At 43.3% G+C, this 15,255-nt stretch overlaps 1 protein-coding gene across 2 annotated transcripts in view; it reads right to left on the bottom strand.

Moving 5' to 3' along the window:
* CASQ2 (calsequestrin 2) overlaps positions 1-15,255 on the bottom strand; it is a 70,604-nt gene that overhangs the window by 28,336 nt on the left and 27,013 nt on the right. For both annotated transcript variants that reach the window (XM_027535906.1, XM_027535904.1), the window contains exons 3-5: positions 13,286-13,386; positions 11,577-11,688; positions 4,219-4,292 (exon numbers count right to left, since the gene is read on the bottom strand). In XM_027535906.1, the coding sequence (XP_027391707.1) occupies positions 4,219-4,292; positions 11,577-11,688; positions 13,286-13,386 (287 nt within the window). The remainder of the gene's footprint in view (positions 1-4,218; positions 4,293-11,576; positions 11,689-13,285; positions 13,387-15,255) is intronic.

The raw sequence follows: 15,255 nt of genomic DNA, 5'->3' as shown, positions 1-15,255 counted from the left end.
AACTCACCCGCAGATCAGTCTGCCAGAATGAAGGCTTCCTGAAGGTGAGAAGCAGCTCATCACACCCTCCATTAAGGGAAACAGTGGAGATGCACCTGTGTGTGTGTGTGTGTGTGTGTGTGTGAGGATGTAAGTGTTAAGACCATGAATGTGAAGTTGGAATATGATGTTTGTAAGTTTAAATCTTGGGCACTCTGAGCAGAATTTTCTAGAGGCCAATATCCCCTATATAGGCCCGTTTCCTATATACCCGACACTACCATAGAATTTTCTCATCTTGAATCTCAGATAATTCCTTCCTTTTCCTTTTAATTGTATCTTGGATGGTAAAGGCTGAAGGAAGCTTGACTGATTGAGGCACTGATTGATTCTTCAATAAATATTTAGTAGGGCTGACTATATCCAAGGGACCCAGACCTGTTTCATGGATGGTACAATTAAGTAAGAATGGATTTTACTATTAAAATCTGAGGAGATTCAATCATGAATTCTTTTGTCCTTTTTTTTTTTAAATTAGTTGGAATGGAGTTTGTCAAGGCAAGAAGATTATAAAGTACAATGGCCATTCTTCTGACATTTGCACGTGTATAAATCTTGATAACATGTTTTTCCACAAGTTAGCAAGCCATTTCAATTGTTGCAGATGAAACCAACTCAATGAATTTAGGTCTTCTCAACATCTGTCTTCTCTGTCAACTTTGTTTAGAGAATCACAGCTTCTTTTGGCCCAAGATGGTTCAAACAAATGATTTTGCTTCTCAGTGTTTACTCCAAGAAAATAACAGGTCAGTGGGAGATGGCATGAGATAATTAGAACTGCCATTTTTCAGACTGTGAGGTGCCATAGATGGACACCATCCTCAGTCCTCTGACTCTTGCTCCATTTGCTTCAGGCAGGTTGGGCCCTTGTGTGGCTTGATACAGAATCAAGATCCATTGATCAGTGCTGGTCCTAAACCTGTGTGCCAGCTGAAATCTCCCAGGGAGCTCTTAGAAAATGCATATTTCTGGGCCTGGCCATAATGCTAAAAAAAAAACCCCAAATTTCCAGATGTGAGTTCCAAGAACCAATGCTTTTAAAAGCTCCTTGGGGCTTACCTACACGGACAGTGGTTGGAAACTGGTAAACTCCCAACTCTACATCAGCAGCCCTGATATCTCATCCTCATTACAGTTCTCCAACTCTTATAATGTATTTAACATAATATATTTATTGGTTTGTTTACTTACTTTGTGTCTTCCCATCTTCTCCTTCCCCCAACACATACCAAACTCTAAATTCTACAAGGACAGAAATCTGGTTTGCTCAGTGTTGTGCCCCTGGCATCTGGAAGAGTGTCTGGCACATAAAAGGCCCTCAATAAATGCTTGCTAGGTGGGTGGATAAATAAATAAATGAAAGATCCTTGCAGTTGAATGTCTTCCCAACTTGTAGAAATTAGACCTCAGACCCCATCTTATGTTCCTCAATAGATTCTTCTTCCTAGATTTCCTAGTGTTTTCAGGAGCTTTACAGTCTTTACTGTCCTGAAGCAGAGACTTGCAATCTTAAGCTGTTTGTGTGTCTTCTCTTGTCTTTCTCTCCATCTCAACAGTGGCCAGGTCCCCTTGTCATCTCAACCTCTGCCAGTTGGTTCTTCATCTTTGGGACTGTATTAGGGTTTCCTGGACCCTTGCCTCTCCTGACTTCAAACCTCTATAAAGCCCCTCCCTTTCCAGGTCCCTCTGGCATTCCCTGCAGTGGAGTGTCTCACTAACAGGTCCTTCTGCCCACTTCTTCTGCTCTAGCACCCCCTGCTGGGCACCAGTGAGGCTTAGCCTGGGGACAGCCATGCCTCCTAGACCTTACCGTTCCCCCGACTCTGCAACTGATGACTATAAATTCTTAAATACCTTATAGCATGATCAAGACTGCCCAGTGCCACAGCTCTTCTTCTGTGTTCTATATAGAGGTAGAGAGTCTGTCTTTTTGTAAATGTCATAAAATCCCACAAGGCTACATGACAGGGGCACTTGTGACTCAGTGTCTTTCAGAGTTTTTAGTGAAGAGCCCTGCGAGTTTTTAATTATAGCCTGACCTCACCTTCATGGGCCACATATGGTTGGGCTGGAAGGCACAGCTAAAACCAGACACTACCCTGAGTTCAGCATTGGACTAGCCTTCTAGGAACTGAGGCCTTCCTGCTTGGCCAAGCTTATCTGTCTGACTCTGTCTTCCTTCAGATGAGTTCTTACCCAGGAGCTGCCGTGTTCCCTCCCAGCCCATTATAACCAAACGAGAGTGATGAATTTCCTTTATGTTTCTCTGGGCCTCCCCTTCTCTACTAATACTCCCCCCCACCCCCAGTCTCCCTTCGCCTGGACTTAGATGACTGCCTCTTCTTAACAACAGTACTGGCTCACACTTACTAAATGTTTACTATGCACCAGATGGCAGCTAAGCATTGACATGTATTGTTTCTTTCTCTTGAGAGCAGTAGGACAGAGCAGTTGACTTTGAAGTTAGGCTGACCTACTAACCATGTGACCATGAGCAGATCTATTTAGTCTCTCCCTGCCTTGGTTTCATCTTCCATGGATTGAGAATCCTAATCCCTCTTATACAGGAGTGTTGAGAGGATTAAATGAGAAAACCTATGCAAAGCTCTTAGCACAAAGCCTGACACATAAAAAGTACTTAATAAATGACAGTTATTATTCATTTTGATATTCGTGTTCCAGCTCTCTCCCAACTCTAATCCACACAATTAGGGTAAGCATTCTTCAAGTTTGGATTGTATTACTTAGATTATAGAGCTCTCTTCTGGATTATAGGCTTGCAGACGGGGGTCATACCCATAGAAGTGGTTATGTATATATATTCAATGCAATCTCTTTTCATCATGCTCCTTCCCTGCTCCAGCACTTACAGGCTTCCTCTTGTTTTTTAAAGAAAACTTGAACTCCTTGTGGTAGCAATGCCCATGAACGCTGTTCATCGAAGCCTCACTCCTCACTAGGAGTAACTTTTACCTTTTTTGCTTTCAACTTTGGCCACTTGAATTTGATCAAGACTCCAAACCTTTGTCCTAGGTGTATTTGTTCTGGTGAATATTGCGATTTAGAGCTTTTAGTTTGGGGCATATGTGTATGTGTGGTGTATGGATGTGAGTTTATTAGTGTTATAAACGTGTGGGTATAAGTGTGACTATGTGAGAAGGTATGTGTTATGTTTGTGTGTTGAATGAGTGTATGTATTGGTGTGTTGTGTGGGATTATATGCATGTTGTGGGTGTTGTGTGTGTTATGTGTATATTGTGCAGATGTGTGAATGTGAGTATGTGGGTGTACACCCTGAATCTCAAGAGAAGATAGAGTCTCCTACTTAATGGTGTGGCACAGAGGAAAGGTCATGGATTTTAGGTACACAGAGTCCGAAACTGTGACCTCAGCACTACTACTAATTCGCTGGAGACCTTGGATACTACTTAACCTTTCTAAATCTTTTTTCTCATCTGGAAAATGGTGTTTTTACTTTTCAGAGTTGTTTTGGAGTTGTTTAAAGGATTAGAAACAGTATAGATGCAATATATCAAATTGTGCCCAACACAGAGAAAACCATAAATAGCCCTTTTGCTAATAACTGGAGCAAGAGTAGGGACTCCAACCTTGGTAGGCCCCAAAGAAATTACCCGCTGATTTAAGGCCCCTATATCTCTGCAGTTCTTTGGCTTAAAAAAGACTTGCCATATACAGAAAATATAGATCCACTGAGTTATAGCCGAGTACACCAATGACATCTCCTGAGGAGCAGGAATGGGTAACTTTCTGAAGCACCAGGGCTTTAGATGGTCTGTGCTCCTCCTGATCCATCTCCTATCCTTGCCCGGTAGAGGGGTGGTATACAAGCCCAGGAAGGGAGAGGATGGCCCTAAACAAAAAGGAAGCAATGACCAGTGACCCAGCACGTCTGGGCTCATACACTTCCCATTCTTAGTGTTGAAGGTGATAAAGAATGGTTCATCTCTTTTTATTGTATGTTTTCAGAAATATCCTTACATCCTCTGAATTAATAATTGTTGTATTCGATTGTTATTCAATGGTAATTTAATGCCATATTTCTAACACTTCTGGCAAATGTATTAATGGATGGAGGAGTGTTAATGTTGCTAAAAGAGAAGGATAAGTGGTGGGAAGTTCAAGCTTTAAAGTGTTTAAACAGGTTTCTTAGGTACTTACGCCTTTGTCGAAAGTAGCAAAAAATTTGATATAAGGCTGGAAGTGTTCAGCTGCCTCTTCAAACGCCTTGTAATCTAAGAGGAAAAAGAAAAAAGGGAGAAACATTTTCAAGATTCATGTTGCATCAGAAATTTCTCTTTTTAAATAATGTAGAGAAAGTGGGAAGCCAATTAATTCTGATTGGATAGTTATTTGGTAAATATTATTTAGATAAGCATTTGACTTTAGATCCCGAGGAATTTGGGTGGACTGTCGTTCAACTATCCCGAAAAGGATCTCTTATTTATTTGTTTATGTTTGCGCTGGGTCTTTGCGGCTGCTCCCTGGCTCTCTCCATTTGCAGCAAATGGGGGCTAGTCTCTGTTGCAGTGTGAAGCTTCTCCTTGCGGGTTCTCTTGTCCCAGAGCTCAGGCTCTAGGGCTCACAGGCTTCAGTACTTGTGGCACACGGGCTTAGCTGCTCCATGGCATGTAGCTGTGTCTCCTGCATTGGCAGGTGGATTCTTAACCACTGGACCACTGGGGAAGTCCCCTAGAAAGGAGCTTTTCATCGCAGTTTTATGTGTTTTAGGAAACTGGGTGAATCCAAGAGAGAACAAGAGACAGAAAAACCAAAAGAAGTTTTTCTCTCAAACTCACTGCTAGTTATAAGTGTACCCTCTACAGAGAATGCATCCTGCTGTGTAAGTGAGCACTATATAAGACCAAAACCCACTTAGTATGCAAAGCAACTCAATCAAAAATGACATCACAGAAGAATTTTAAACTTCCTAGCAGGAGTACTTCTTTGGGTAAACCCTAGTTTTTCTTTTTCTCTTTTTCAGTTTTGTTTTTTCATTCTGATCCCTTGATTGAGAGGAAGACTTAAAATTAACCAAGCCCAGGCTTGATTCTCTGTCCATAGAATTCTCCAGGCAAGGCTGCTGGAGTGGGTAGCCATTCCCTTCTCCAAGGCATCTTCCTGACCCAAGGATTGAAGCCGGGTCTCCTGCATTGCAGGCGGATTGCTTACCGTCTTGTATGGTAAAGAATCTGCCTGTAATGTAGGAGACCCGGGTTAAACTCCTGGGTTGGGAAGATCCCCTGGAAAAGCGAATGGCAACCCACCCCCGTATCCTTTCCTGGAGAATCCCATGGACAGAGAAGCCTGACGGGCTACAGTCCATGGGGTCTCAAAGAGTCGGACTGAGCGACTGTACTACTATTAGACTTGACTCTGGCCCCAGACTTGAATCTAAATGGGTCAGGATAAGCATGAGACCCTGTGAGTGTGGCCACGCTGGGCCTCACTACACCTAGGCAGTTGCTGCTTGGTAAATACATTCATACTCCTGCCTGATATGTGAGGGTGATGGAAATGGTGCTCGTGTGGATGATTCTGCCTAAAGTCTACAATCCTGAGAGTCAATGATCCTACCATTCATTTTTAATAAGATTTCCTTTTTTTTCCATTTCATAAAATTTCATATCCCTTCATCGTCAGAGGCATAAGCTTTATCTAGAATCCCAGAAGCAGGCAGAATTTTCTAATATTTAATCAAAAACATTTCAAGAATAATGCTGACTTAAGGGACAGCAAGTTGAATAAGACAAGTACACTGATCTCAAAGGCTCACAGCCAAGGAGGGTTATGGGTCCTCATAGGACCACAATGCAGTGTGATGGTTGTTAGAATAGAGGAAAGCACATAAGCCCAGGCAAGATAGGGGTTGGAAAATCTACAAGAACAGCTGTACAAGCTGATGCAAATTTACACAAACTCATTCCTCATAAAAGTAGTTGGGTTGTTGGAAAATATATCATAAAACCTGAGAGATGAGCTAGAGGATTAGGTGGAGGGGAGGAAGGTGGGTGAGAGATTTGGATAATGAATAGAGAGAAGGTGAGAGAATGAAGAAAGTGGAATGGTTATAGCCGTACCTGAGTTATTTATGTCTTTCTAAGGCAGCAGTTGGCTCCATCAGAATCCTCTGTCCCCCCTTCCCTGACCTCTTGTTCCTGATGAACCTCTCCTTGCCTCCAGGAACCTCTGTCCTGATAGAAAGAATGGCCTTTACCTGTGTCCCAAGATCTCCCTTCTTCACTTGAGGAGCCAGTCTATATCCCTATTAAGATGCAGAAGGGTAGAGCAAGGTAATTTGCCAGCTTCAAACTGTGGTTTCAAGGCTTCTAACTGCGGTTGAGCCTTTAGCCTCACCCAAAGAGCAGCTGGCTTCTAGGAAACCCAGTCTAGTCTTCTGCTCTGTTTCATCTCATGTGGTCCCAAGGTTTTTCCTGCCCTCGTGTGCTGTTTTGATGCAGACCAGGTCCTTCCTGGCTCCACCCAGTCTGACTCTGCAGTTACCTTGATCTTTCCTCTTCTGGAACAGGCTCCTGAACATCAGCTTTTAAACTCAGGCTTACTGTAGTCGTGTCTTAGCATTTCCTCACCTTTCTTCCTTATCACTCTGAGTTTTCCATACTGGGTGTTGACCCTTTAGCTTCACATTTCCCTTAGTTTGGTATTCTTAACCATTACCTGATCTCCCTCAGTAAGTTTTTGTCATTCTCTCTTAGCACTAGCATCCACAGTTACATGTTCAAACTGGAAATGGACCTTCATGTCCCTGGGAGATGTAGCCTCCCAGTTCTTCCAGATCCCTTCTAATTTGGTACCAAACGTCTTAGGCAGCCTTCTGTCCTAAGACCATTCCACTCTACCTATGTTTTAAATTCTTCCAGTTTCCCCACTGTCTATCCATTTTTCTTGCTCAATAGAAAAGCTTGAGATCATTTGCAAAGCCCTTGTCTTCTGTGCCATTACACTTCCTTGACCAGTCACCCTCAAAATACAGCAGAACACACAGGATTCTCAGCAATTGCTTCCCTGGGTGCCTTACCACCTCCTAACTTCCCCACTCACTGACCTTGGCCTCTTCTGAAAGGCAAGAAGGAAAGAGAGACGGGGATGCCTGGTAAAACAACACGATGCTTTCTGCCACTGTGTAATGGCCACAGGTGTGTTACAAGAGGCATGACAGATAAAAATTTTTTACAGTGAGAAATCTTTCCAGATATTTTCTACAACCATTCAGGTTTTTGAGTAGCTAATATTATATTTGAAAGCAGTGGCTCCCTCAGTGAATGTTCTGTCTCAGTAACAGTTATTTTGTGCCTAAGACTAGTGAGCATCACAGCTAGAGAGAGGCTGCTCCCCTGACTTCCCCACTGGATCATCTCAGTGTGATTGTTACTTTAGTCCAAGTTGGCTTTGGTTTGTGAGGCTCTGTAAAATATTTAGTTTTTTCTTTTGATTTAGTTTATTTTTTTCTGCTAACACCAATGGAATGTATGATAGCCATTTATTATGCTAATAATCATCATGATCAACATTATCAACAAAAATTTGGTATTAGGTATTTCTAAAGAGGACAAAACTGATTTTCTTAATTTTCTGAATTATTCAATTTATGCCTTCCTTCTTCCCTTTCTACTGTTCTATCTTCCTACCTTCTTTATTTTTTCTAATGCCTGTATACATTAACAATTAGCCAATCGGATTCTAGATGGGCTTTTATAATGTATTATTGTTTTTGTAAATTAAAAAAATCATTTCTCTCAAAAATAATAATTGGGAATAATTTAATTAGTTGATTCATTAAAGAGGACTGTAGGCCTTTATGGCTTCAGAACTGATGATGAAGCTGTAATGACAAGAAGGTGTAACGACTGTGTGTCAAGTTCTTTCTGAAAATTTTGAGATTCAAGCAGTATTTATTCACAGAAATTCTTTGTTAAAAAACTTTTATCTGTTGGTATGAATTCCACATAAAAGATTGTTATTTTAAAAAGTGACCCCAGGGACTTCCCTGGTGATCCAGTGGTTAAGAATCCACCTTGAAGTACAGGGTACGTGAGTTTGACCCCTAGTCAGGGAACCCAGATCCCACATGCTGCGGAGCAACTGTCCATGAGGCATAATTACTGAGCCTACATGCTGCAACTGGAGAATCTGTATACCACAAGGGAAGATCTCGCATGATGCAGTGAAGATTCTGCATGCTACAGCTAAGACCTGATGCAGCCACATAAATTAATTAATTGAAAAAGTGACCCAAATAATATCCAAACCTCCATAGCCCTTTTTCTTCTTGTGTGTGTGGGTGTGTGTGTGTGCTCAGTTGTGGCTGACTCTTTGCAGCCCCATGAACTGTAGCCCTCTAGGCTCCTCTGCCTATGGAATTTTCCAGGCAAGAATACTGGAGTGTTTTTGGAATGAGTTCCTACTCTAGGGGATCTTCCCGACTCAGGGATTGAACACACATCTCTTGCATTGGCAGACAGATTCTTTACCATTAGCAACACCAAGCTTCTCTCCTTTGTTCCAGGTAAAGAAATAGGTTCAGAAGACTTGTCTCTGCTGTATCATACTCAAGCAGGCTCAGTGTGCAAGGGGAGTTTTACTAAAAGTTTATGAGCTAAGAGATGAATTGAAAAAAATTGTGAATTATGTTTGATTTGAAAGCTCTTCAAAGGATAAATTATTGGCTTCAAAACATGCTGGACCTTGCTGAGCTCCTGAATAAAGTTAACTGAATATTGCAATGACACTGAAATATACAGTGTACAAAGTTTATCAATTTAAAAGCAAAAATTTAACCTTAGAAAGGAGGTTAAAATGGCTCACTAGTAACTTTATTATTTAAATCTTAAGAAAAAGTTGTAAGACCAGTAGAGTGATAATTGCATATTCCAAACCAAATGCTTCATTATTATTTTTAAATATGTAGTATGGAAAAGCTTGGCTGGGTTTGAAATTTTTTCAGATGATCATAAGAAATATTAACATTACATTTGTCATTGAAAAGAAGCGCAATATCTGTTAGATGGAAAGAATGTTCACATCCTTGAAGGACAATTTAGAGATTAGATTATCTAAATTCTGTTCAACGGCAAGAAAAGATGCTTCATCAATCAAAGGAAAAAAAATGAATGTTGTCCTGTCATTTGCCACCATCTACATGTGCCAGCAAAGTCTCTGGTCAAGGGTGACTATGCAGAATTTGAAAAGATCATTTAAAACCTTGATCAGGAACTGTATATTGCTATTTCAAACATAAAATCTGATATCAAAAGGTGTATTCTTAGAAGCAAGCACAAGATTTTCATTCAAAATCTATAAATATTTTACTTGGAAGTTTTATACAATGTAATATTTTATATCTTTCCTATTATTTTGTAATTATTATATTAAGGAAGTGAAAAAACATTTTTTTTTGTAAGCCCAAATAAATCTCTTCCAGTTTACCCCTACGTGCCATATAAGCATGGTCACATTTCGTGTGTGCCTTGACCTGACACAGCTGTGCAGTCTTGAAAGTACGGCCCAGTGGGTCAGTGTATGATCCTTGAAGTCAGCTGTCTGGGGCTGTCTGGGATGTAAATCTTGGCTCTACCATTATTGCTAGCTGTTTGATACTGGATGAGTTCACTCAGCCTTTCTGTCCCTTTATATCCTCATCATTGAAATGCTGATAATAATGGTAGCTACCTTACAGGCTAGTTGCGAGAATGAAACTAAGGCATCTGCAGAAAACTCCTGGCACAGGCCCTGGGGTATGATACACATCAGTTGAATGGAGCTATTATTGTTATTCATTCAGGGTTGGGGAAGGTAGACAGTGGAAGATGTGCTTCTCTCTCTCTCTCTCTTTTTGGCCACATTGTGCAGCCTGTGGGATCTTAGTTCCCTGGCCAGGGATCAAACCCAGGCCCTTGGCTGTGAAAGCATGGAGTTGTAACCAGTTGTAATCAGGGAAACTCTGGAAGACGTCCTTTTCATCCCAATCCTCCCTCCATCTATGCTGTCCTGAGCTTAATGGAGGAAGAAAGAGAAACAGGATGGGAATGGATAGAAACAATTGAGGGGCTCAGGGAAGGCAGAAAAGGATTAAGGGAAACGAAAGGAAGAGGAGAAAGTAGAAGGAGGTGGGAGGAGAACCCAGAGTAGCCAGCCTCTATATAGGAATGTGAAAATTGAAATAAGTCACCTAAAGAACTGGGTTGAAAGTTCTTAGCTAGCCTCCTTTCCAGAAAAGCACCCTTAAGGAGGGTGAATCTCTAGTCACCTTTTATGTAGCAAATTAGAAAAGTGTTGAGTCATAAGAGAGAGAAAATAGGTGGGTTGTTGATGCGATGACTAAGGGAGCCAGTTGGCAGATGGAATACAGAGATGGCTTCACAAAACATTTCAAAACATTTTGGAGATTGCAGGACTAGTCATAAGCAGCCCTTATTTGCACCCTCCCATTTACTAATGCTGCCCAATTCTCTTTCATACTTATGCCCACTCCTACTAGCACTGTCCCTCTCTCCACAGCTCAGACACAAGAAAAAGCCTTAACTCATAGGACCCTGGGGGAAGGCAATGGCACCCCCACTCCACTACTCTTGCCTGGAAAATCCCATGGACGGAGGAGCCTGGTAGGTTGCAGTCCATGGGGTCGCAAAGAGTCGGACACAACTGAGCGACTTCACTTCCACTTTTCACTTTTCACTTTCATGCACTGCAGAAGGAAATGGCAACCCACTCCAGTGCTCTTGCCTGCAGAATCACAAGGATGGAGGAGCCTGGTGGGCTGCCGTCTATGGGGTCGCAGAGTTGGACACAACTGAAGTGACTTAGCAGCAGCAGCATAGGACCCTTGCTGCCAAAGCACTTTAAAAAATGTCCTCAAGTAGTTGGCCTTCCTGGTTCCTTCTCTTCCTGTCCCTTCCTGGTTCCCACTCGCTACCCCAGTCACCTCTCTGTAGGTTGTAGTGATGCTCCAGTATGTTCCTCTGCCCACCCAAAACCTGGCCACAAAGCTTTCAAAGGGAATATACCCAAGGGTGTGGCCATGCCGTTGCAGGCAGCCTTGGTGGTCAGTGGGGGTTGACCAGCAATTTCCCACATTGTGCTGCAGCTGCCAAGCTGATCTCTACCCAGACTTTCCTCAAATGCTTTCCAAACGACTGAGATGCTCTCCAGCTGCTGACCACAGGAGCTGCCAATGTCAGGGAGACAGCCCTTTCTACCCCATGTTGGGAGAGAATCCTGCAGGTTGAAGGGCAGGTGGAGAAAGTGGAGGAAGCGCTTTTCTCTCATCTATCTAACACTCACGACCCCCCTTCAAGGTCAGAGAACATGGCCCAACTTCAATAATCTTTCAGCTCCCCCACCTGTTTTGCATAATTTCTGCTCATTTGTCCCATTGCACAGGGTGTAAGGAAGATTCTCCCTCTATGTGCTGATGGCTCATCTTCTTTCTGGATAATCTAACACACCTTGTTGGGAAAGGAGCCTTTAGACTGACAGGCTGGGGTGGACAGACAACTTACGTTCTGATTCCTCACTCTTGAAAAAGCCAATGAGTTTGATGTGGTCCTCAATGCGCTCAAAGGCTTGGACTTCCAGTTTGCTATTGATGATCTCCACTGGGTCTTCAATGAGCTGGAATACCACACACACAACACAAAAGATGTTCAAATAAAAGAACTGTTCCTGCCCAGTAGGAGAGTCAGGCGCATGTGTAGAGTGCTTTGGGGGGAAGTTGTGAACTTAGTCTGAGTTCTTCAGGATCCATTTCGCTTTCTCCAGTGAGGTGAAATTTCTTCCTTTCTTAGAGGAACTGACCTTAACGCATGGAAGTAGGCCGCCTGGTCTAGGAGTAACCTCATTTCTCTTGCCAGCTATTGATTCAGGAATGGCACGTGACTCAGTTCTGGCCAATGAATCTCCAGAGTACATCAGCTTGAAGGCCGGGGGAAAGTTCTACTTTCCTTTTAAGAGAGCAGTGGAGGCCAGATTCTTTTCCCTGTCTCATTGGATGTGAATGAGGAAATGTGGTGTATCAGCTCCTGCTGCTGGACCTTTTTAAAAATTTATTTTTAATTGGAGGATAATTGTGTTACCACGTTGTGTTGCTTTCTGCCGTACAACAACACGAATCAGCCATAAGTATGCATATGTCCCCTCTGTCTTGAACCTCCCTCTCACCTCCCATCCCATTCCATCCCTCTAAGTTGTCAGAGAACTTGAGAACAGTCAGCTTGAGGACAAAGCCAACACAATTACCTGATTTACAGAAAGAAACGGAGCTAGAGCCCTGATTTGGTCAAGTCTAAAATCTGCCTCCCCTGGTCTTCCGTTTGTTAGTGATGCTGCTCATTATTTAAGGTACTTGCACCTAAAAGCCCCCTTCTAGCTGACGGGGCCGGGGCAGGGCCACGTGGGCAGTTGCTCTGTTGCCTCCCTCAGCCTTCTTTAGGGCTTGCCAGCGTGGGTCAGGGAGATGAGAGTCTATGAGCACTGGTTTATAGGAGGTAACCTTCGACTTTACTTCTGCCCCTCTCATAGAATTTTGGAGGCAGTTGGGAAAAAGCAGTAGGCCATGGTGTTCTAGCTGGTAGATAAGGAATCACCAGTATGGATGGTCTTTATCGGCTCCTTTAGCACCTGAGTGCCAAAGAACTTGACTTCACAGCTGTTCATGAAAGTGTGAGTTTAGCTATGGAAAAAATATCTGTACAGTGTCTATTCCTCTATTGGCCTGAGCACGTGGATCCCAGGGTGTTGTCTGTCCATGGCTGAGAGGGAATGTGGTATTGGAGGGCTCCTCAGCCCTGCCTCTCTTTATCCTGAGAGTCACTCAGCAGGTTATTACTCCTCTCCCTCCTCCATCTTCCACTGAACATCCTCCTCTCTTCCTTACACCTCCCTTCAGAAGCCCTAGAACAAAGCCAAGGGGATTCTGGGGATGTTTGTGTATACTTGCTCAGAGAGTTAACATCCTACTACTACAAAGTCCTAATTTGTGACCCTCTGGTCACTAATAAAACAGTTTCTGGAGTGATTTATGGGCCAGCTGCTGAGTAGACATAAATATTGTCGTGATGTAGGCATGCTTTAGTTTTTTTGTGAGGCTTGAGAAATCTTTCTTAGACCAGGTCAGGTTATCTACCTTTCCTGTTGTTACTTTCGGGTCTTACGTCCCCCTGTATTTGAACCCAAACAGCGCCACGCAGGGCCACTGGGCGCAGAAGCTTACGTCCAAGAGAAACTCCACCAAGACGTCAGCTGCAAACTCGCCATCAAACTCAATTGTGCGATCACCCTTAAGAATATACAGGCTTCCTTCTTCATCAAAACCTAAAAGAAACAAAGAGTTCCCAAAGTAAAATCATCCTGATGAAAGAAGAGCCATCCTGTCGGCCAGGGTCTGGCTCAGGTTACCTGGGTGACATGGGGTCAGGCTCAGTGGAACTAGCATTAACCCTAAGATTGGTTCCCTTGCAACCACACCTCAGAAGGGTTCCCAAAGTGGGAGCTCAAAATGAAATAGTCAGGAACCCATAATTCCACCTGGACTTTAGCTTCAAAGAAAAACCTCATCACCACTCTGCCACTGCTTTCATTTTCCAAAACCCACTGCTGACTCCATCCTTCTTATCAGAAAGTGTTCACACCCACTGCCCATCTGGCTCAGTAGCCTGGCATGAAGCCCTTCCACAGCCTAGTGCCAGCCCTGTCCTCTACATTCTCCCTTGAGTGGATCTGTGCTCCCTTGAGAACTTCGCTTTTCATCCCTGTGCAACTCCCTTGGCTTTTTGCCCAAAAGCTGAGGTGAAAGGGGGCAGAAAGGAAAGGCCATAGTGCATGATTCTCTGTGCAGTTGTTCTCCTTGAGCCTGGAGTGACCTCCCACTACACCGACACCACTACCACTCATCTTGGTCACCTCCTGTGGGTCTTAGCTTATGACCCATTTTTCAAGAGAGAGCTTCTCCAGTCTCCCTTGCCATTATGGATCTGCTCTCAGCTCCATGTACAGGTACTCACTCTAACAGCGATCCCTCTAGAAGGGAAGGGCTGTGGTCCTCTTGGGACTCCAGCACCTTGCTTGGAGTCTGGACCCCTTGGTATCCCATAAAAGTTTGCAGTCAGAGCGAACACCTTGCTTTTCTATTGTAGCTGAATTCTGCACATCTGTCCCCAGTCTGCTGATAATGCTGCAAGAGCAGGTTCTGCATCTTCTTTCCTGCCTGCCTCGCTCTCTGTTGTGTACTTTCACAAATGCTCGCCGAAGAACTGCATTTCCCCCCAGGAATGCTAAATAGCTGAAGCTGGCACTTGCTCCAACTGCATGGCATCCTTAATTCCTTAGATTAATTGTTTTCAAACTCTCAATTAGCTGGAGGATGCTCTCTCCAGATGAACTCTTCTGCAGAATCTCTAGGGGAAGGGAGGCTGGCCCACTGCCCACCATGTCCCAGGGCACTTCTGAAGAAGCCCTAGCCTGCTGTGGAGCCCCGCTTGTAAATCTAAAGGAGCCATGTGCCAGGTATCCCGAGGCAGGCAGGGACTGATCACAGAGGGTGCGTGATGAACCTCAGCAGTGTCCTGCTGTTGGACTTCTCTCTGAGCCTGAAACCAGTGAGAGATTGTTGCATTAGTTCAGAGACCAAAGTCTGGCAAATGGAAATGGGGATGGAGTTCAAGGAGCAGGTTTACAAGATACAACTGTCCTGTAAACTTCGGGGATTGAATAACCAGAAAGAACCTGCCCCATGTCGTTTAAAAGTTCATTTAGACACTTAAAGCCCCATCACATCACTGGGAGAACGTCCATCAGTCCATTCTTATGAATGCTTGCTGAGCTTGTGCTCCCTAAATTTCTAGCCTGCTGGAACACTAGTGTTTTCCTCTAGCTATATATACTAGAAATTCTCCCAAATTCTCATTAAAAGAGTGGGAAGAGAGAAGACTAGGAAATCAAGAGGTATTGGACTGAATTCATCAACTCGCTTTTGACAAGGGAAAGAGATGAATATGCTTTGCACAAGGGGAAAAAGTTCTTAACTTGTCTCCAGGGAAGGAGATACTCCAGGCATTCTTAATAATGCATTATCACTTATAGTCATGAGTCTGCCTTGTATCTAACCTAAATGTTGTCTCCTACAATTTAAATCTTTTTGAAAAAAAAAACTGGTCTTGAAAATAAAATAGGAAGCAGTTGTTT

This window comes from Bos indicus x Bos taurus, chromosome 3 (assembly GCF_003369695.1).
Source record: "Bos indicus x Bos taurus breed Angus x Brahman F1 hybrid chromosome 3, Bos_hybrid_MaternalHap_v2.0, whole genome shotgun sequence".
Taxonomy (NCBI): Eukaryota; Metazoa; Chordata; class Mammalia; order Artiodactyla; family Bovidae; genus Bos; species Bos indicus x Bos taurus.
This window is presented reverse-complemented; position numbering and strand designations above follow the sequence as displayed.